The sequence below is a fragment of the Pistacia vera genome, unplaced genomic scaffold (assembly GCF_008641045.1).
Source record: "Pistacia vera cultivar Batoury unplaced genomic scaffold, PisVer_v2 Contig575, whole genome shotgun sequence".
Lineage (NCBI taxonomy): Eukaryota > Viridiplantae > Streptophyta > Magnoliopsida > Sapindales > Anacardiaceae > Pistacia > Pistacia vera.
The window spans coordinates 448,491-470,088 of NW_022196418.1; the positions used below are offsets into that span (position 1 = coordinate 448,491).

Here is a 21,598-nt window from a genome sequence, read left to right on the forward strand (position 1 = left end):
AAAAAAAAAAAAAAAAAAAAGGTTCATGAAACGGAACATGAGAGAGAGGAAAAAGTGGGCAATACAGAAACAGAAGTAATATAAAATAATAAAATATGTTGCCATAAATGAGAGATTTGGTATGGGCGAGTTTATGGCCCACGCGCACCGTATTGCATCTGTGAGACAATCGAGAATTTCGGTTTTCTGCCTTTCCTCCCCTTTTCCATACCCTACACTCCTACAGTGAAACGCCGTGAGTGAGTGAGACAAATTTTTTTTTTTTTTTTTACGGTGAAAGGAATACGGTGCGTGCACGCTCAACTTCTCTCTTCCTGCTCCTTTCATCATGATCGTCCGATTGAATCTGGCTTAGTTTCCACCATTTCATTAGTGAATTACATCTCGAAAAAGGTTTTGTGAAAACTCTTTATTACGATGGAATCATGATGCAATACGTAGTCGTATTAGTGGTATAAATCCAGGAGATAAGGACCAGCTAATAGAAATTAATTTAACCTTATCTCAAATTTATCGTGTTCTTCTTAAGAGTGGCTTAGCTCGACGCGATAGTCCTTCCCAACAATACAATCCCAGGCCCATATTGTTTTACAGCGATGGTTGGAATTTACATGTGGGTTAACGACAATTGGGCCCTATGACTTTTATGGAATCCACATATATTTGGAGGATGTTCTGTATAGAAATAAACTCTACATAGTCATAAAAAATTATATTCTCAATTTTAGATTATTATAAATAAGAATAAACTCTATATTGTAATAACTTATAATTTTTCTAATTCCCGTCTTAAGGAAAGTTGCCTCCACATAGTAATAATTATTTGTATAATTCAAAAAAAATATATGTTACGTTACATTAAAGGTTTAAGATGAAATAAAATATTTATCTAAAGTTGTTTGGGACAATGATTTATACTTTAGAGTTGTTACCACGTCTTTTAACTTGTGGGTACATTACTCGCTAACATATACATTTTCTTGTTGAAGCCAAAATATTCTAGTTTTTCAATTATGTTTAGAGCTTCTTAGTACGAAACTTTTTGTATTTTCGGACTATCGTCCTCATGATTATTTCATTTCTCTTATTATCTCGTTGTAGAAATGATTTCTTCCTCAGTTAAAGCATACACAATATTACAACAAGATGATTTACGTATAAAGTCAACATTTCCATCTATAGCTATTGTCTATAATCAAGAGATTGCCTAAAATCATGGGATTGGGTTTTGATAAAAGATAGAACATGATTTGAGGAGGATCTTGCATATCCTTCTATATCCGTAATATCCTCATCCACTTCATTTGTAACTTGCAATTCATCGACATCAAGAGTTCTAATTTGACAATGCTTAAAACAATTGACAAATTATCTGTGGCTTCACATTAATTAACGATGTAGCAATTGCATTTACAATTTCATCAAGGACACTTATCTTTGTTGGTTCTAAGACACGATATTCTATCCATTTCAAAAGTAGGCAATTGAAGCGCTGAATTGAAACCCTAATACTGTTTAAACATTAATTAAAATCCTAATGTTGTACTATTAAAACATGAATTATGGAATAATAAATTTTTGTAACTACACCTCTATTAAGTTATAACTTCCTTATAATAATAAATTTAGTTAGTCCCACCGTTAGGACTATAGAGAGGTTTTATTGTATAATCTTATCCTTCAACAAACTATAATGTCTTGAGTTTACAGGAAACGCAACTAAACAGTCTCATAGTGTCAGCATACTGTAACTTAAATTTTTAATTTGATTTTTGACACTGGTTGTGAATCATTTATTTTCATCCGTTTTGAGAATTTTTTAGTTCTCTCTCTCTCTCTCTCTCCTTTTTTTTTTTTTTTTTTTTGTTGGGGAAAAGGTTTAAATTTTATATTGAAAAAATGAAGGTTCAAGCATGGACGACCAACCTTTGAGGGTAGGCCAGACTTACCTCACAACAAAAAAAAAAAAAAAAAAAAAAAAAATTCAAGTATTGGACAAAGCTCAAATTTGAACCGGGTGTATTTGCAAAGTTGGAAAGTTGATGGGTACATTTGTTACCTGGTCTGGGTTAAATTGTAAAAACTAGAAACGGTGTATATTATGTTTGTAAAAGAATATACAAATGTAGTTGCCCGCTCTTTAAAAACAGTTAATGAAAATCCCCAATTTTTCTGCCATTTTTCACTACTCTTCTTTGATAACTCTACTTTCTTGATTCTTAGAAAACTTTTTCATGGTATCAGAGTTATTACAGCTGTTCATGGCTAATTTGAATTCTGAGTCCTTCAATAGTTAGATTCCCGTGGTTTCCATTCAAATTTTTTTTTTTTGATTGCCTTGTGAAATGGATGTTTTTATTTTCAACACATTTATTCAAGGTGTTGCTTCTCATAAATGTATTCAAAAAAGTATTGTATTATTAATTTTTCTCTTTTCAGCTTTTATATTGTATTGTTATTTACTCAAGTTCAGTGGTTTTTTTTTTTTTTTTTAAAAATTTCACTAGTTATTTGACACAATAATGGTAGAGCCGGAGACTCCCTGGACAAAAATCCTAGATCCGTCACGGTTACAAGATAACATCAAAGGAAGCTCACACCAAACTAAGCACAAACGCCCAAGCAAGAGAGCACACAAGCTCAGAAGCAAGGATCGCAAAGGCTCAAAACTAGGCACAGATGACCCAGAACAGAGAGCACACAGGCTCAACAAACCAAAACAATGGCCATAGAAGCCTAAGGAGCTCGTGGCTCTACAATGAAGATAAAAAAACAAGATCTATGATCGTGCGAGTTTAAGAGTTTTCCTCAGTTACAATTTTCACTAGAAGAATTATCGGAAAAGAATTAATGACAATTTGCCAACGAAAACTAAAAAATTATTGGTTGGAATAGAGATTAACATGGAGGGTCAAGGCCTCAATCTCTACTACCTACTCCTATAGAGTATATTTATATACTGAAAATTTGATTTATTATTATTTTTTTTTCCACTAATAATTATCAAAGGCAATATTTCATTCTAAATCATCAACATTATCATGTGTACAACTGTATTCATGACTTCACTGCTTTACATAAATTTATCCATTTCTTGTGTCTCTCAATAGTTATTTTTGCATGCAAACCCCGCGTGCATGGCTTGGCCAAACAGGTATAGCCGTACAGCCATGATTTTCACAATTCAAAGTTTGACGTAAATTTTCTCAACTTCACAATTATGCCTCGAGGTTCCCAAACGGTGCTGAATACTCATAAGTATGGTAGTTCAGTAGTACGAGTCCACACAATTGCATAGAGAGATTTGGAAGTCCCATTTACAAGCTTTCTTTGTCATTAAATTGTGATTGTTGAATTGAAAACTTTCTTGCATCTAAACATCACAATATATATAGTTCAATAATAGAGATGGTCTCGCAATCTAATCTACAAATTTTCTCTCACAATCCCAACATGACAGTTCGTAATTGGTTAACTCACAATTGAGCAGATATGACTCATTGTTGAATAGATGAGACTTATTGCGAGTTGACTAATTATAAGTTATCACGTCAAGTTGTGAGATTGAGTTGTAGCATAAACAAAGAGGGGGGTCCAGGAGGGTCAATTGACCCTCCTTAAGTTTTTTAAAAAAAATTTATAATAATAATTTGGTAAAGTTATGTTCATGTGAAAGGAAAATAATAAATCAAAATTGAAAACATATTTTGTCATTTTGTAATAAGTATCTCCCGCCTAGTTATAAGTTGAATGACAGGTTGTGAATATGCTTATCCTATGATCAATCTTACATAAGATTGAGAATGAAGGTAGGCCAGGCAGGGCAAAGGCCCCATTTTCATAATCTACATTCTATAATATTTAAGCTTTTGAGACGTCTGATTATTTCTCATCCCCTAATTTGATTATTGATTTGGATATAATTCTTAATGAGTACGTACTGTTCAAATCTACATTACAACCACTTGTTATTTGATTTTGTTTAATGTTATGTTCATGTATTTATAGGATTATGAAAATGAGGATGACAACATATATGACCATTAACTCAAAGTGTATAAATTTTGACCCCACACTCTATTGCTTCCTAAATTTTAGGGTTTTATTAACTTAATTACCACTCCTAAATTCTTTCTACATTTCAAAGGGTCCAATTTTTATGATTTTATTTCTCCGTATAGTGATACGTTACAAGTCCTAAAACAGTTGTAAACATGAGTGGACAAGGAATTACAAGTCCTAAAACACTTGTTAATTCGGTGTAAAAGAATTTCATTCCAAGTCCTAAACACTTGGATTGTGGAGTGTGGAAAGCATTGGAGGAGATTCGCCCAAGCAAGTCCAAGGGAGAGAGAGCCCAAGCTTCGGCTCAAACCATTCCAAGTCCAGCCCAACAAAGGAAGCTCAAGTCCACCAAGAGAGAAGCCCAAGTGTTGAAGTAGCCCATTCGGCCAATTCTCTTCCAAAGGGGAAGTCCACTTGAACCCTTATTGGTCCAATTGCAAGATCTTCAAGGCCCAATCTCTTGCACCCTTATTAGTAGACTTGATTAGGATCATTGATCAAGTTTTGGCTAATAAAGTGATTTTTTTCAACTCAATAGTGGTGGTTAAAGACATGAACCCTAGATTAGGGAATCATGTCCCTTTTTTGCATTAATGGGTATGGCCTTAATTTTGAATGGAAGGCTTGTAATTTTTGTGTAATATTTATTATTTTTCATTTTCTTGTAATATTTGTTGTTTACTCTTTTAACCTTGTAATTGCCTATATAAAGGAAACTATTCTCCTTGTAAAGTTAGTTCATGAAAATTATCAAAAACTTGGTTAACCATTGAGAACTTTGTGTTCTTATTGAGATTTCTTTATCCAAGTCTGGCAGGAGATTGTGTGGTGAATTGATTCAAGTTGGGGGAGAATTCCTTTATGCTTGAAGTGTTATTCTTGTCTTAACCTAAAATTTGCAAGTAAGTGCAACATTGCTTCCATTTGTGTTTGGCCGAATTTGAACTTGAGTTTAGGGCATATTTTGTGTTTTTGTTGTTGAAAATTGGTTGGATTTGGTCATTTGGTATCAGAGCTTAGGTTGTGAATTGGAGTAGGATTGATTGAAAGAAGGTGGCCGGTTTTGGAGTATACATTGCGGATTTGGAGTTCTTTAGCCTAAGTGTTTTTCAAAACTTTCTTTGTTACAAGTGAATGAACAATTTTTCTCTCTCATCAAACACTATTCCCAACCAAATCCTTACACCTTGTTCCTTGTAACCAAACCCATTGCCACCTCACCAACCCTAACCAATTCCCTCCAAAGTCAACTAAACCCATTCCTTTACAACAAACCTTAAACCCTTAACCCAAACCCTAAACCCTAAACACAATTAAATTACCTAATCTCATCTCCATAACACCATTCCTTAGCCTAATCACAAAATACTATTCACAGAACACTATTCATAGAACACTATTCACGACACACTATTCACATAAACTTACACTTAACAAAATCACCAAAACTCATACACTTGCCTTTCCTCCATTTTCCATTTTTCTTTAACTTTCAAAAAGTTACTTTCATCCAGAGTTACTGTTCACAGTAGCTAAACTTTCAAAATTCTCAGGCAAACAAGTCCCCTTCCTCCCCAATTCCACCCCCAACACATGGAAAGTGCCAACAAAAGAATTCAAGAAGAACTTGATGAAGTAAAGAGAAATATGTCAAGCATGATGGAGTTGATGGTTAACATGTCTAAGGACATTGCCAACCTTTCACAACCCAAACCTACTTTTGACGAAACCCCACAACCACCCCCACGGGATGGTCGCCCACACTACCACCAACGAAGCATCCTTAGGACACCATTGTATATGGAAAACCTAGGAGATAGTAATGATTCATCTAGTGATAGCTCGATGCGATAGTCTTTCCCAACAATACAATCCCAAGCGAGTTGACAAATTATAAGTTGTCAAGTCAAAGTTATGAGAGAAAGTTTGTGAGATTGAGTTGTAAGCATAAACAAAGAGAGGGGGGTCAAGTAGGTCAATTGACCCTCCTTAAGTTTTTTTTTTTTTTAAATTACTAATAATAATTTGGTAAAGTTATGTTCATGTGAAAGGAAAATAATAAATCAAAATTGAAAGCATATTTTGTCATTTTGTAACAAGTATCTCCCACCTAGTTATAAGTTGAATGACAGGTTGTGAATATGCTTATCCTATGATAAATCTTACATAAGATTGAGAATGAAGGCAGGCCAGGCAGGGCAAAGGCCCCATTTTCATAATCTATATTCTATAATATTTAAGCTTTTGAGACATCTGATTATTTCTCATCCCCTAATTTGATTATTGATTTGGATATTAATTCTTAATCAATACGTACTGTTTAAATTTAACATTACAATCACTTGTTATTTGATTTTGATTTAATGTTATGTTCATGTATTTATAGGATTATGAAAATGAGGATGACAACATATATGAACCATTAAATCGAAGTGTATAAATTTTGACCCCACACTCTATTGCTTCTCCTAAATTTTAGGTTTTTATTAACTTAATTACCACTCCTAAATTCTTTCTACATTTCAAAGGGTCCAATTTTATGATTTTATTTCTCCGTATAGGCCTTTTGCTTATTCCATCACTTTTTATTTATTTATTTATTATTTCTTATTGTATATCTTATTATCAATCATATCATTTTCTTATTATTTTTGTTTTAGTGTAAGAGAAAATTTTCAATAATGAATTTTGTGAAGAACCGTTTATGAAATAGAGAAATGATAGTTTAGTTGTATATATAGAAAAATATGTATTTGATATTATTGATAATGAAATTATTATACAATATTTTCAAAAGATAAACTCTTGTTGAGGACAATTATAAATGTATTAATTAATGAAAATTTTATAAATATAAAACTTGTGCTTATTTTAATTTAAAATTATATTATTTTTCCAAACTTGGACCCCCCTATATTTCATTTCTAATTACATCTCTGGTTGTAAGTATGTATTGTCATACCTTAATACCCCACGATACAGTCGACAGTTAAAACTATTGTGTCATGTATTAATGGCACCGAAAAATAATAGGAAGTTTGGCATGATTCTCGATCATAGTTTGACCAACTGCTTATTTCTAAACTAAATCAGTCGAGCTCTGCTCCTGGGTTGGATATACACTCATTTAGATTATTAATTAAATGTAAACTCCCAACAACTTTACCATATATTTCCCAATATATACATATTTAAAAATAAAATATTAGACGTGCAGAATTTTATTAGATTTGATTTCTACAAAAACCCATTTTAAAGTTTAAACTCTTATTAAATAGAATTGTAGCCCCTTTCCATTTTAAGCTTTGTGCTTACCAGGTCACTTGCTTATCACGATCACGACCCTGAGGAATAGCTTGAAATTTTGAATTACGTGGCCACATCTTCAGCCTTTTATTTCATCAGATTAAGACGTGACCATAAATTAATTGAAAGTGACTAGCTCCTTCATTACATTATTTCAAAATTATGTTAATTTATACTTTATAATTATATATATAGAATTTTCTAGATCATATATGTCAATTTTACATCCATATCAAGAAGATTAAGATCACGCCTCAGCTTCCTAAATTATCAAATTAAATTCACCCCTTACCTTCCTTTAATTTCCACTTCCCAAAAGAACAAAAAGTTTGAATTTTTGTTTTTTGTAACCAAGGTATCCGAATCAACTTGTGTACACCTTAATTAATCTCCGGAGTCTATTGAATATCCTACAAGTCTATAGGGCCATGTAAGACACAATATTATTATAGTAGGTGATTCTAAAATTTGAACTCAAGAATTTAAGGAAGAGATCGAGAAAACTTCCTTGACCGTCAGGCCAACGTCTTGGAATTTAAGTTCGGATTTTTTTGTTACTTAAAATACCAATGATAAAGATAAATTTCTCTCCTATTTATATGACTTGGAAATCGATTGGCGTCCTGTTTTATATTTATGATCCTCACCAATCTTTCATGGGCTCAATATATTTAAAAGGGTAGTCTCAGGCATGGAGAGAATTATATATAGTATTCTGAATTTCTGACAAATCTGCATATTCATAATTTCTCTCAAGTTCTTCTCTATAATTCTTCACCATGGTGTCACTTTCCTCCAATCTCGAAAGTCCAATTTCAGGCATGAAACTGTCATCAGTTGTGCCGGCAAAAGACACGGGTAACAAAGATCATCAACTCACAGACTTGGACTTGGCCATGAAGCTCCATAACGTTAAAGGAGTTTATCTCTTCGACAGTGATGCAGTTCGAGGGCTGACCATACACGACCTCAAGAAACCAATGTTTGAGTTGCTAGAAATCTACTTCACCGCCGCGGGGAGGATCAGGAGATCCGAAACAACTGGGAGGCCATTCCTCAAGTGTAACGATGGTGGCGTTCGTATTGTTGAAGCATTTTGTGATACAAGTATCGATGAATGGTTGGAAAGCAATGACGATTCTCGTGATAATTCTCTGGCGTACTATCAAACTCTTGGCCCTGATCTTCGATTCTCCCCTCTGGTTTTTGTACAGGTAATTAAGGTTCTAATTAACATTTCTTTTTGCCAGTTACTGGTTATGCTGCTCACGAGGCTTAATATCGATAAGTTATTAGTCGTAATCTTTCGGCTGAATTCTCTAGGAATGGAATTATAAAATAACATAAATAATAAAAAATTTATATATTGGTATATGTTTATCTTAGCAACTTGTATAATCGCTTTTGGTTGAATTGGTAAATATGGGTTTAAGTTTCGTTTTGAGAAGTTTCTTATCTCGCATATGATAAACATATTTAAAAAACATAAAATTTATCTTCTAATTAAAATTATGATTTTGAAGAAGAGAATCACATAGAAAAACTATTGTTCTACTAGTATTAAGGCACAAGTATTCATTTTTTTTTTTTTTTTGGGGTAATTGAGGGTCCGCTTGTTTTATTATTTCATAACCTATTCCCTATCTTATTCCTAAAATACTTGTTTGTTTAAATATTTGGGAGATACTATTATATTTTTTTAATTACTTTCAGATCATTTAAGTTTATTAATTTAATTAAACACCCTTAGAAAAAAAGTTTAAAAATTTACAAAAACACTCACACCCACCCATAGTTGCCAGATTCTGGCAACCACCGTCGGTAGTTACCGAAATCTGTCACAACGGCGTAGAAACAATCAGAACTGACCGGTAATTCACCGATCTGGCATTTTTCGGTTAGATCCACAGTGGATCTGGCCAAAAAATGCTAGATCTGGCCGTTAGCGACGGCCAAAGAAATGGCCGTCGTTGACGGTCAACGACAACCATATCTTTGGCCATCGCTGACGGCCAAATCTGACCTTTTGCGGCTGTCGATGGCCAGATCTGTCTATATATTTGGCCTTTTCTGCCGCGGATCTGGTCGGAAAAGGTTATATCGACGCACGATCGGCCAGATCTGATCGGTCTGCGTCATAACGCCATTTTTTGTCCAGATTCCGATAGTGGCCCTAGAATCTGGCACTGTGGGTGGGTGGGAGTGTTTTTACCATTTTACAAAAATTGTATATATTAGGGTGTTTAGTTAAATTAGCAAACCTAGGGGTTTTTTTGTTAATTTTACCTCGTAATACTTACTCTATTCAACTACCTAATATTATTATCAAAATCCTATCCAAAATAACAAACCAAACGGATCCTGAGATATTCAGATCAGTTTGCGTATACTTTAACTAATCTTCGAGATTCATTGAATTCTCTATTGTGATAGATAACGGTAGATGATTCTAAGGTTTGAACAAAAAAACTCAAGAAAATGAGTAAATCTTCTTAATCACTAAACCAAATCCTTAGGGTCAGTTTGGTTCAGGGTTAGATCTGGCCATTTCCGGCCAGATCTGGCCCGATATGGCCGTTTTTGGCCATATTTCGGCCATCAATATGGCCAAAAACGGCCATATCGAAGCCTCCCGGAGCCTCCCACAGAATTTTCAGTGTTTTTGGGGGCTCCGGCGATTTTCCGGCGGTTGTTCGCGGTGGCGGCAGGCGGCGGCAGGAGGTGGGGGTGATTTCGTCATGAATTAAAGTTTTTTTATAAGCGGGGGTGTTTTAGCTAAATCTGAAATATTGGGGGTTAAAAAACTATTCAAAAATTAATAATAAAAATAATATTATATTAATATTTAAAAGAGGGTCAATTTAGTAATTTAAATAACATACCCACCAATTTATTCCCATAACCAAANAAAAAAAAAAAAAAAAAAATGCTCAAAGTAATGTTATTTTGTCTCTAAAATCAAACATTCATGTAAGAAGAATTTCTTTTGAGAGTGTCAAATGTTACCAAAATGTTATTGGCTTATCTTAAGTCTTAACTAGATAGATGCCGTATTAAGCTTTTGACTATTTTTGACTGCCTATCATTTCTGGGAAATTGACCACGAATTGAGGCACAATTCAGCCACCTGATCTTGAATTCTTGATCATGTATATTTGACAAATTCAACATACTGATATTCAATGAATATTCAAGCCCGTCAAATCAAATATATTTTTGCCCTCTATTACTTTCTCTGGAAGATACCTGAAGTCCCACATGTCACAATTAAGCAAGGGCCCAGAATCAGCTCTGCCCTGGACTTTTCTCCATTGTTCTTCCCTTCTTCCTTGTCTATATATATATATAGGGAAGAGCAGTAGATTTCTTTTTAAGAACAAAACACAAGACCACTTGTACCTGCTAAAGAAATAATTTGCTGCATATTATATATGGCTTTGTTATCTGGTTTCTTTGGTTGCTTTTCAGATTCCAGCAGCAGGGTCGCATCCAATGATGAGGCTGTGAACAACAATAGCAACAACACAGAAAGCAAATCAAGCAAGGGTGAAGCTGAGAAAGGAAGCAAGTTAAACAAGAACAAGTCTAGATCAAAAAGCCCTCCAATTCCTTTGTCTTATTTCCCCATTGGAACAAGATTTTCTCACTTATGATATGCTTCTTACTGCATTCTCTTCTGCATGGACACTCATATATAGTCTTTTAGCTCATACATATATGATTTCTGTTTATTATTGTTTGATTGAATCCATTTATTGTAACTAAAAACCTTGCCATAAATAAACTTTGTATTCAAAGATGCTATGTTCTTGGGCTTAATGATGGGAATTCTCATTCCAGCTTTTTACCTGGCCCAGGCCGCCAGGCCCAGCTGAGGGATATAATATTTATGAGAGTGATTTAAGGAACGTTGTCCACGAGCGTTCGGCTGAAAGTAGAAGAAAGAATGATGGGCCACTTTCAATTTTAACGTCTATAAGTATAAAATTGAGACCATTAAAATTGATTTTTCAACTCGGCCACTCACAAATATTAAACAAACAAATATATATATATATATATATATACACCTTGAATATCATCTCTTGCCTAATCAAGTTATATCATAAGACAAAATACAAAAACCCCACATTGTAAAAAAGCACTTATTTATCCCTTCCCTTATAATTGGATGATAAACCCTTTAACCATATGAGTTAGTTATACTCAAAAGTTCTTGTGTTCAATTATCTTAATCAATTGGGCTTTGAAGGGTATTCTGTGACCCTGAAGATTAGGCAGACACCAACATGAACCTAGATACCTCAAATACCTAAAAAATCCAAAAAAACAATTATTTGGATTTTGATTATTTGAATTTGTGTTACAAAGAAGAAGATGAAGCAAATCAAATTACTAATGGTGGTAAATGCAATGTATTTGGTAAGACTGGTTGATATTAAATTATTACTCACTTTGTAATTTTCTTCGTATCATCATTCTTTTAATGTTTTTTTTTTTTTTTTAATTAACCAAGGTGTCAACGTCAACTTACATGTACCTCGACTAATCCTCAAATGAGAGTAGCGTAATAACCCACTGTCATGGTCCCTTATTTAAATTGCGAATGTTCAAATGAGGAATATAACTTGAGACCATGCGCTTATCTACACTATTTTCAACGCGTCGTAACTATTTGAGCTATCTACGGATGGGTTTTAATTATTTTAAATCCTTGTTCGTTAAGATATCTCTGTCTCTTTTCTTATAACATTACACTTTTTTGTCACCCGATAATAAGTTTTAGCACTAAACTATGGTTTAAAATGAAAGAAAAATACAATTAGTTAAGCACATGTTTCAACAACTTCCAAATTGTGGTAGATACCAACAAAATATCACTTTCAATCAAATACAAAATTTCGTTGAAACTTTTAATTGTTTAAATTATACAAAGAATTGGTTGATACGTGATTGTCCACTAAGAATCCCTCACCAACCTCCCTCAATTTAATCCAATTCTGTCATTTAGACAGCTCATTCTACTTAGAATAATACAAGGTTTTACAAAGAATTTGTATGTATATTGACTTAATGGAATCAATAATTTCTTTTATATCTACCACTTAATTGAATCTATATATTGGTTAACACGTGATTCTATTATGTATGATTCATGAGATGATGCAACCTTTCATTCATAAATAATCAGTGAGTGTTGGTGGTGATGTTGATGTTGATGTTGATTTTTGGATGAACTCGTCAATAAATTTGTAATACAACGTGAAAACCATCTCAAATTGATTAAGGAATACAAAACGTTCATCTTCGAGGTTTGAGGAATGTTCCTAGCTTGCACATACCTCAACTAATCTCCTGAGATTTTGGAACTATCAGTTAGATAAGAGCTTCAGTTGTCACCCCTATTAGGTGTTATTGGGGACTTGAACTCGGGAGACCATGTTAAATCCTCATCTTGTTCTTTTACCATCAAGGGGACTCGAACTTAAAAGACCATGTTAGATCCTCCTTTGCTTTTTTACTATTAGGCCACCCAGTGATGGTTTATTGATATAAGCGTCGTTGGTCCATTTTCTTAACAACATAGGGGACGTTTGGATCATATAATGTTTTACTATACGAATATATTATATTAACGGAAAGAAAGATCACCTTGAAGATTACTGAGAATGTTTAGAAAATGTGTTTAATTGGTTCAAATAAATTAGTAAATAATATGTTTGGTTGGAAGGATAAATGGGTGGGTATGTTACATAGATTACTAAATTGCCCTCCTTTTTAAATATTAATATAATAGTATCTTTTATTATCATTTTTTTTAACCCCTACATTTGAAATTTTGCTAAAACACTCCAGCCACATAAAACTTTAATTTGTAGCAAAATCATTCCCACCCACCCGAAGCCACTGCCGGCAACTAGCCACCACGGCCGACAGTTGACAGAACGGCACACGACTGGCCGTATATGGCCGATCGTGCATCGACGAAGCCGAAAATGGCCATGGATCACAAATTCATGGCCGGAAAACGGTCAGATCTATGGCCATTTCATGGCCAAAGATCTAGCCTTTTCACGGCCACATCTTTGGCCATGAAATGGCCTAGAAACGCTAGATCTGGTTGTTTTCGGCCATGGATTTGTGATCCATGGCTGGAAAAGGCCTTATCGGTGCACGACCAGCCAGATCTCGCCGGTCATGCACCATTACGGCAATTGACGCCGGCAGTCGATGGTGGTGAGTCATGACCGACAGTGGTCTTGGGTGGTTGGGAATATTTTGTTAACTTTTAAACTTTTTTATGACTGTGGTGTTTTAGCTAATTTCTCAAATATAGGGGGGCTAGAAAATTGTTATTTGGTAGACATTTGAGGGCAATTGTGTCCGAAATGGTTTTTAATTAAAGGCAAAATGGGTAGAAAAACCAGATTATCCCAGTAATATTTTAATAACACCCCCTAATAAAGTAATAAAATTACTCTCCACATTACCAACAATAAATACTATTTACAATAAAAGATTACTGTAATATTTTATTACTTGCAAACCAAACATCGGAATCTTGCAAAATAAACGAAGATTACTCTCATTATCTTATATACTTCTAATCTAAACGGTCCCATAGGGGCAAATCTAACATATTGATAGAATCTACACTTCAAAAACCCTTTACAATGTTAAGAAAGTGAGTTAACAACCTTAACATCAATCTAGGGCAAAGTGCAACAAACCCCAAACGTGAAATAAGTTTTGGCACTAAACTTTGGTTCAAACCAGAGAAAATAAAGTTAGTTAAGTTCATCAATTCAACTTCTTGGTGGTGATAGATGACATTAGGTATTTTATAATGTTTAAAAAATGACTTTCCAGTCCATAGCGAAATTGAGGTCGGTATTAGCTGCAAATCAAATGTCAAATCTGGCTTAAACTTTTTTATTGTCTAATTTCTTGTGTAAATTATTAAAAACAGTTGGGTGATATGTGATTGTCCACTAACTATTTTCCCACCAACCTCTCTAATTTAATCCACCAATNATAAATCCTGTTGTTAAATTAGGATGAAATTCACGTAAAAACTTTCTTAGAATAAATGGGTTTATTTATCAAGCCTAAAGAAGGGAATACATTAATATTATGGTATCTTCTTCTTCCAGGAATACATAAACAATGGCTCCGTTTGGTTCATTATTGGATAGTTTTTAGAGTAATATTTTAAAAAAAGTTAAATTGGGTGGGTATTACGATGTAAATTTTAAAAATTAAAAAAAATACCCTCTATGTTTATTTATTTACTAAACACCCCTATAATAAAATATTCAAAGTTAACAAAAACACCTCCAACCTATTTATTAAATACGGACAGCCGACCACCACCGCTGGAGGGTGGCTAGAGTAGCCGTATCAGCGCATGACCGGCTAGATCTTGTCGGTTGTACGCCGATATAGCATTTTTCAGTCAAATCTACCGTGGATCTGGCCAGAAAGGGCCAGATCTACGGCTAGATCTAGCCATTAACGGCCAGATCTAACCGCATTTAGTCGTCAATGATGACCTTATATTGGCCGTCGTTGACGATTGTCAACAGTCAAAGATTTGGCTGTTGACGGCCATATCTTTGGCTGTAGATCTAGCCTTTTTCGACCAGATCCACCGTAGATCTGACCGAAAAAGGCTAGATCGACGCACTACCGACCAGATTCAACCGGTAGTGTGCCATTACACCAGATTCCGGCCAGCTTCCGAGAGTGGTGGCCAGAATTTGGTAAATGGTTGTTAGGGTGTTTTTATCAATTTTTAAATTTTTTTTTTTTTTTTTTTTTTGTTGTTTAGTTAAATTAACAAATTTAGGGGGTTTAAAAAGAATTAAATAATTTAGAATTGTACTTTGAAAATGGGTGAACCAAACACAAATTTTGTGTTAACTTCATTGAGAAAACTAGAATAATTTTCCCAATATATGTATCTAACGGAGCCAATAATATTGTAAAAATAAGCTAATAATATTCTCTCAAAATTCAAGGACTATACAAAATTTATCGCCATTGATAAGATGTCCCATGGGCTTTCGGTTCAGGTTTAATATTTCAGTTCTTTACCCCAAGGGGCAGTTTGGTTTGGGGTTAAGTGACATTACTGGGGTAATGTCATCTTATATTACTTGATTACCACGTTTGGTTGTCAAGTAATATAAGATACCAGTAATCTTCAAATACCAATAATGGTTACTATTGGTAATATAAGAGGTAATCTGATTACCTCAATTTTCTTAGGTTTTCTGAAATTACCAGGGTTATCTTTTTTTGTTACAATTTTATCCCTTATTAATAAAAATTTTAGACAATAATACCCTACTTTAAAACAAATTTACATTAATATCCTATTTCAATTTTACCCTTGTTTAATTAAAATTTTGGACAATAATACCCTTATATTTAAAATAATTTACAGACCACCACTGCCACCAAGCCACCACCACCACAGCCACCCAGCCACCACCGCCGACAGCGGGTCAACCACCACGGACCACCGCCGGAAAATTGCCGGAGTCCCCAAAAACACTAGAAATTCTGTGGGAGGCTCCGGGAGGCTTCGATATGGCCGTTTTTGGCCATATTGATGGCCGAAAAGGGCCATATCGGGCTAGATCTGGCCGTTAACGGCCAGATCCCTGGCCATTATCGGCCAGGTCTGGTGTCGGTCATCAATATGGCCAAAAACGGCCATATCGAAGCCTCCCGGAGCCTCCCACAGAATTTCCAGTGTTTTTAGGGGCTCCGGCGGTTGTTCGCGGTGACGGCAGGCGGCAGCAGCAGGAGGTGGGGGTGATTTCGTCATGAATTAAAGTTTTTTTATAAGCGGGGGTGTTTTAGCTAAATCTGAAATATTGAGGGTTAAAAAATTATTCAAAAATTAATAATAAAAATAATATTATATTAATATTTAAAAGAGGGTCAATTTAGTAATTTAAATAACATACCCACCAATTTATTCCCATAACCAAACATATTAATATAACATACCCACCAACTAACCAAACATATTTTCTTAAAGATTCCCAATAATCTTCCAAGGTAATCTATCTTTCCAGTAATCCAATATTCCCAGTAATCTAGCATTCCTGAACCAAACATCCCCCAAGAGTTATTTATTAACATTGTATATGCAATAAACTGACTGACATGGACTTGTTCATACGACACAGAATTTTACCTTTACGTTGTCATGTTCTAGTGATTACCAATTAAAAGTTCACAAATTACAGAGACAAAACTAATAAGAAACTTTCACATAAGGTAGTTGTTACCTTCACCAAATGAACTAATCACCAGCCAAAAATTTACACGTGTACAAAGTCCTTTATGTGTCTTATTTGTTATGTAGCTTCCCAATTCTAAAACTTTTTCTTTCAGTTAAGAAACCTCTGTTGCCTGAACCTCAATATATAATCAAAGACAAAATCTGGCAATTTATTTTTTGAATTTAAGATATATGCCCGAGATGATGGCTGCCCCAGCACCCGCAACACCGAGAGTGGTAAGTATTTTTGTGGCAGAAAGCGCTGGCTTCTGTGTAGGAATTGCCATAAGATCGTTTGTCTGCGACACAAAATAAAAAAGCAATAAATAGTATGAAAATCTAGGCATGCATGTCAGAATTTTTTTATTTTATGCTTGCGCCAGAAAATTGCTAAGATATTTGCATGCGTTTATATTGAATTCTGAAGGATCTTGGAGTAAGGGTAAAGTTAATCCTAGTAATATTTCAAAATAGAGCCATTATGGTAGAATGACTCTTAGTAAAGCTATATTCAACTTTTAAAAACAAAGTAAATCACGAGCCAGGATAACAATTATTGAGAAAATAGGACACTAGTCTTTTTCGTATAAGAGATAGGATCAACAGCATATTATGCATCCAAAAACGTCCTATATGTGTTTTAACTACTAATGGACTGCTTCGAAGTGTTAAGGTACACGATTTCAACAAAGCATATTGGTAAAATACCGAAACAGGTTGCTTCCAGTGCTTCTTAATTCCTTGTAGGTGTCCTCTTCCAACAACAGCAACCACTGAATTATGCTCACTAGCAACTCTTAACAATGTTGATGACATGTACCTGAATATGCATGCAAGTAATTCAGAATAAGGAAAACAAAATTATATGCAAAGTAACATAAGAAATGAAGTATGAACACAGTGAAGCCCCGTGATTTCATAAGTTAGAATGAGAATTGAGAACATTGATTAGTAAAATTACAAAGTGCAATCTCTAAAAGTAATTTATCAAAAGCAAATATAAAGCCTCTATGAGTTCTCAACATCACCATAGCCATTAAAAGTGAGCTTTTCATAGGATTACTAACTAGGGTAATAAAAGCAAAATTTATGTACAAAAGCATATAGTAAATATGAATTGGGTGACTTTTCACAAAGTTTCATTGAATGGACAATATTAATTATTTGTATTCCTAAAAAATTTCAAAAACTTCATTCATTGCCTGCTGGGTAGAATGAACCTCTTAAACTTAAATCAGTTAACATGCTCCATATTAATACATATTATATGAGTAATACTACACTTATAAAGATTCTATACAAAGTCATCCATACAAAATGATGTGGCACTGCTCTTGCATTACCATATCATCCACTATTATTTAATGTGTATTTATTAAATTGATTTTTTTATATTAATTCATTCAATCATAATCTGACAAGTCATTTTGTAGGGAGAGACTTTGTATAAAGTATTTGTAAGTGTAGTATTATTAAGATTATATATATGAAACATGCAGTTCGTGTTATCAACCGTGCCCAAGAGAAGCTGGTCTATGGACAAGATTTAATGGAACCCAGAAGAATAAACGAAAATCGTTGCTGGGATTAAACACAAAATAAGGCAGCTCAACTTCAAATCTGGATTCTGCTTAGTAAACAGAATTCAAAAAGCATCTTAAGCCACCCTGTCATTATTTTCACACTTCGGGTGTGCCACAGATACCAAGCAAGGGAATATATAAGATGTAGTAAAAACCAACAGGTTTATTATTATTATTATAGAGGATTATCTTCTTATTTCACTCATCAGAAGTGAAAAAAAAATAAATAAATAAAGAACAATGCTGAGGTGAACCAAAGTTGTGCACCACTAGAGAAAATTTAAGGACATGAGGGCAGTATTTGCAACAGAATACCAAATTTAACAAATATATAAAGCCAGTAAAATACTCACTTATCTCGCTCATGTACAAGGGTTTCCATTAAAGTTGGGAATTCTTTGCTCATCTCTTGAATCACAAGGGTCAGCATGTCAATGTCATCCATGTCCTTCAGCTGAGGATAAACAACTTCAAATTAACATCAACCAAACTCAAAAGCATTAAAAGGGTCCCTAACTTTAGTTTATCTTGCATCAAAGAGCAAAAGGTTGATGCATTTTAACCAAAAATAACTCTTCAAGGTGAAGATAAAATATGAGGGTAAATCTTGCCATTTTGTTAAGATCCTCAGGGCTAGGCAAGAAGAATGCTTGAAAAATCAAGGAATACAGTAATTTTGCCTTATGCCAAAGCGGCATCTTTGCCCAGGTCCTCCGCAGTGTAATCTGTTAAAATCAAGTCTAAACATAAGCACCACAATAAAATAGACAAATAAATAAACATACATACAAATGCATAAGAAAAATTAAATGAACACTCAATAATGCAAGCAGAGTGAACTTAATAAAAAAAAAAACCATCAGTAAACCTTTGGTACAGTCAAACATTTGAAGTTTGCATCAAAACAAAAGAAGGCAGGTATATTAGAATCAGACCTTGATCTGGCAGTTATCATGAATTGAGCCCATATGGGAGCTAAACAAATTTTTTATTAATTAAGAAACAAAGAAAAAATAATGAACTGAAAGGAAAATGAAAGAATTCCATACAACAATTAGTCAAATATCTTACCTGTACAGGACGATCACCAAGTATCACCTTGCCACCATACTTCATTGCTTCTTCAAATGCTACACGAAACTCAGAACCAGGAAAAACCTCGAGCTTACTAGCGACCTAACAGAAAATCAAGAAACAAATTATGTTTTTAAATAAAAGAGTCAATCAATTGACGAGATAAACAACCAAACACATAGACAGACGTAAAAATTACAGAACATGCCTTGGCAAGAAACCAACTGTAAAGTATTCCAAACATGTTATGCTTCTTCTTATACATTTCTATCATTTCTCCCATGGTGGGTACCTGGTGAGCTACACATAAGTTCAACAACCAGATGAAAACTTGAAAAGGAATTTGTTAATAAACTGAGATGCAAACCTTTAGATTCTGAGGAGTAAGGATAGCCACCCGACTTGAGCATAATTCCAAGAAAACAGCCTGCAATGAATGAAAACAGATTCATAAATGTAAACTTACTTCCAAGAAAAGTTCAAAATATTTGCAGGAGGATAAATTTCCAAAGCAGGTAGCTAACCTGCAAAAAATGATCCATCCATGAATCAAGTGTTAGTGAATTTTGAAAGAGAAAGCACCTGTGGTTTCAAATAATCAATTATTGCTTCCACTTCTCTGCATGAATCCTGCAACCGTATTATCAAGTATTACCACAACCATCAAGCAATATCATAAAATCAGCAAAAGTAACAACAATGTGTTTAAATAACAGGTCATAATATCATACTAGACCAATAACATTACTAGAATATTAGTAACAAATTGCTGGATGCAACTTGCATAACATTGTCAAGTTACCAAAACACATTATTCTAATAACAAAGAATTTCCCTAAAGTATTATATTTTTCTCTTCTCATTTCAGTTTCTAATCCATCAACTTTATTCTAAGACAACTGAATCTAATTCTAACTGAATTACCAAATTTTAAGATAATAAAAAGTTAAAACAAATCAATTAATGTAATTAACCCAATTACAGATTTAACCTAATCAAATGATCACCTGGGAAATGTGAGCAGTTCCAACAACATACACATCGCAAGTGCCGCCTTCGGCGGATGACTCGCACGTGAGGAAAACCACGCTCTTCGATAGCTCCTCAGGCAATTCCTTCTTCGTCTCCTCCGAAACGGCATCGCCCGAATCTCTCACCTCATCCCCATAACTAACCACGCTCTCGCCAAGACTAACAACGCTCTCACTCAGTGCCTCAACGTTGTCAGGGTTCGGATTCTCGATATGAATAAAATCCTCAACCGACTCCGGCGGATTCGGTTCCATGGAGGGAAAGTTTGGGTTATTAACGGTGGCAAACGAGGTAAATTTGAGGATCAATGAGGGCGAGAATTGTCTGTGGACTGATAAAGGAAGGGTAGTAATAGAACGACGGAGACGGATTCTGGTTTTAGCGGTGGTAAAGAAATAATATCGACGTAACTCGGACGAGTTGATTGGGGTGCCCAGGCGAGCCAAGCGATTCATAAATGGGCATTTGCGTTATATATGCAAAAGGTCATGGAGTGGAGTGGGGGCAAGCTCAACGTTTAATGTTGTAGCTGAAGCTGACGTGTATAGATAACTGACCCGGCTTCCGTTATTGTATTATATGTAGCCATGTAGGCTGAGAGGAAATTACGGACGTGTCTTTGCGTGGCAGTTTCAAATTTGACGCCAGTGTTTACCATTTTTAATTATTTTACGGTTGCAAAAACAAAAATTATTTGACGGTTACCATCCAAATCTACCCTGTCCCTGGGTTTGGGTTTTCGTTAAGGACACCCACCAGTATGAAATAATATCCTTCACCTCCCCTCACGTTTGGAAAACTATTCCAAACCTCCCATGATAACCGTTAAGTAAACTTAAATACTAATAACGGCCCATTTGGATGGAGGTAATATTAGATAATTAGGTAATATATTTTAAATTGAGCAAATGACGATGTTTGGTTGGTTTGTAGAAAATTATTCCCGAAATCTTTTATGACAAACAGTGGCATTTAGGGGATAAGATTTACAGAACACCCAATTAGGGATGGGCACATAGCCCAGCCCCGGGGGGATGGGGATCCACCCCGAACGAGGTGGATTTTTCTCAAAATTTTCGAGATTCGGGTCAGGATCGGGCCCAATATTACCCCCCGGAATTCGGGGACAGGCCGGGGCAAGGATTGGTTTTGCCCCGGCCCGTCCCCGCCCTGTATATTTTTTATATATATATATCAATAACTCAATATTAATTTCAATAATTGAAAATCAATCATATAT

General features: G+C 34.6%; 1 protein-coding gene across 3 annotated transcripts; it reads right to left on the reverse strand.

The window, feature by feature from the left end:
- Positions 1-16,576: 16,576 nt before the first annotated feature.
- On the reverse strand, positions 16,577-20,857 carry LOC116109223 (traB domain-containing protein-like). Of its 3 annotated transcripts, none has more exons than XM_031395455.1 (9): positions 20,334-20,857; positions 19,909-19,956; positions 19,694-19,753; positions 19,535-19,618; positions 19,324-19,428; positions 18,933-18,977; positions 18,606-18,706; positions 17,378-17,489; positions 16,577-16,968 (listed from the first exon to the last, which is right to left on the reverse strand). In XM_031395455.1, exons 1-9 carry the CDS (start codon positions 20,811-20,813, stop codon positions 16,840-16,842), a joined length of 1,164 nt encoding a protein of 387 aa, XP_031251315.1. In that variant the 5' UTR covers positions 20,814-20,857; the 3' UTR covers positions 16,577-16,839. The 3 variants fall into 3 exon arrangements, with proteins under 3 accessions (XP_031251315.1, XP_031251314.1, XP_031251316.1); XM_031395454.1 differs by having other exon boundaries at positions 18,864-18,977; positions 20,334-20,855; XM_031395456.1 differs by lacking the exon at positions 19,535-19,618 and having other exon boundaries at positions 18,864-18,977; positions 20,334-20,856.
- Positions 20,858-21,598: the final 741 nt, after the last annotated feature.

What these genes read in the sequence shown, in the direction of transcription:
- LOC116109223 (XM_031395454.1), bottom strand. Translation starts at nt 20,813, where the DNA reads ATGAATCGCTTGGCTCGCCTGGGCACCCCAATCAACTCGTCCGAGTTA. An exon ending in GAACTGCTCACATTTCCCAG is followed by an intron (nt 19,957 to 20,333) that starts GTGATCATTTGA and finishes ATACGGTTGCAG; the next exon opens with GATTCATGCAGAGAAGTGGA. An exon ending in TTACTCCTCAGAATCTAAAG is followed by an intron (nt 19,619 to 19,693) that starts GTTTGCATCTCA and finishes GTAGCTCACCAG; the next exon opens with GTACCCACCATGGGAGAAAT.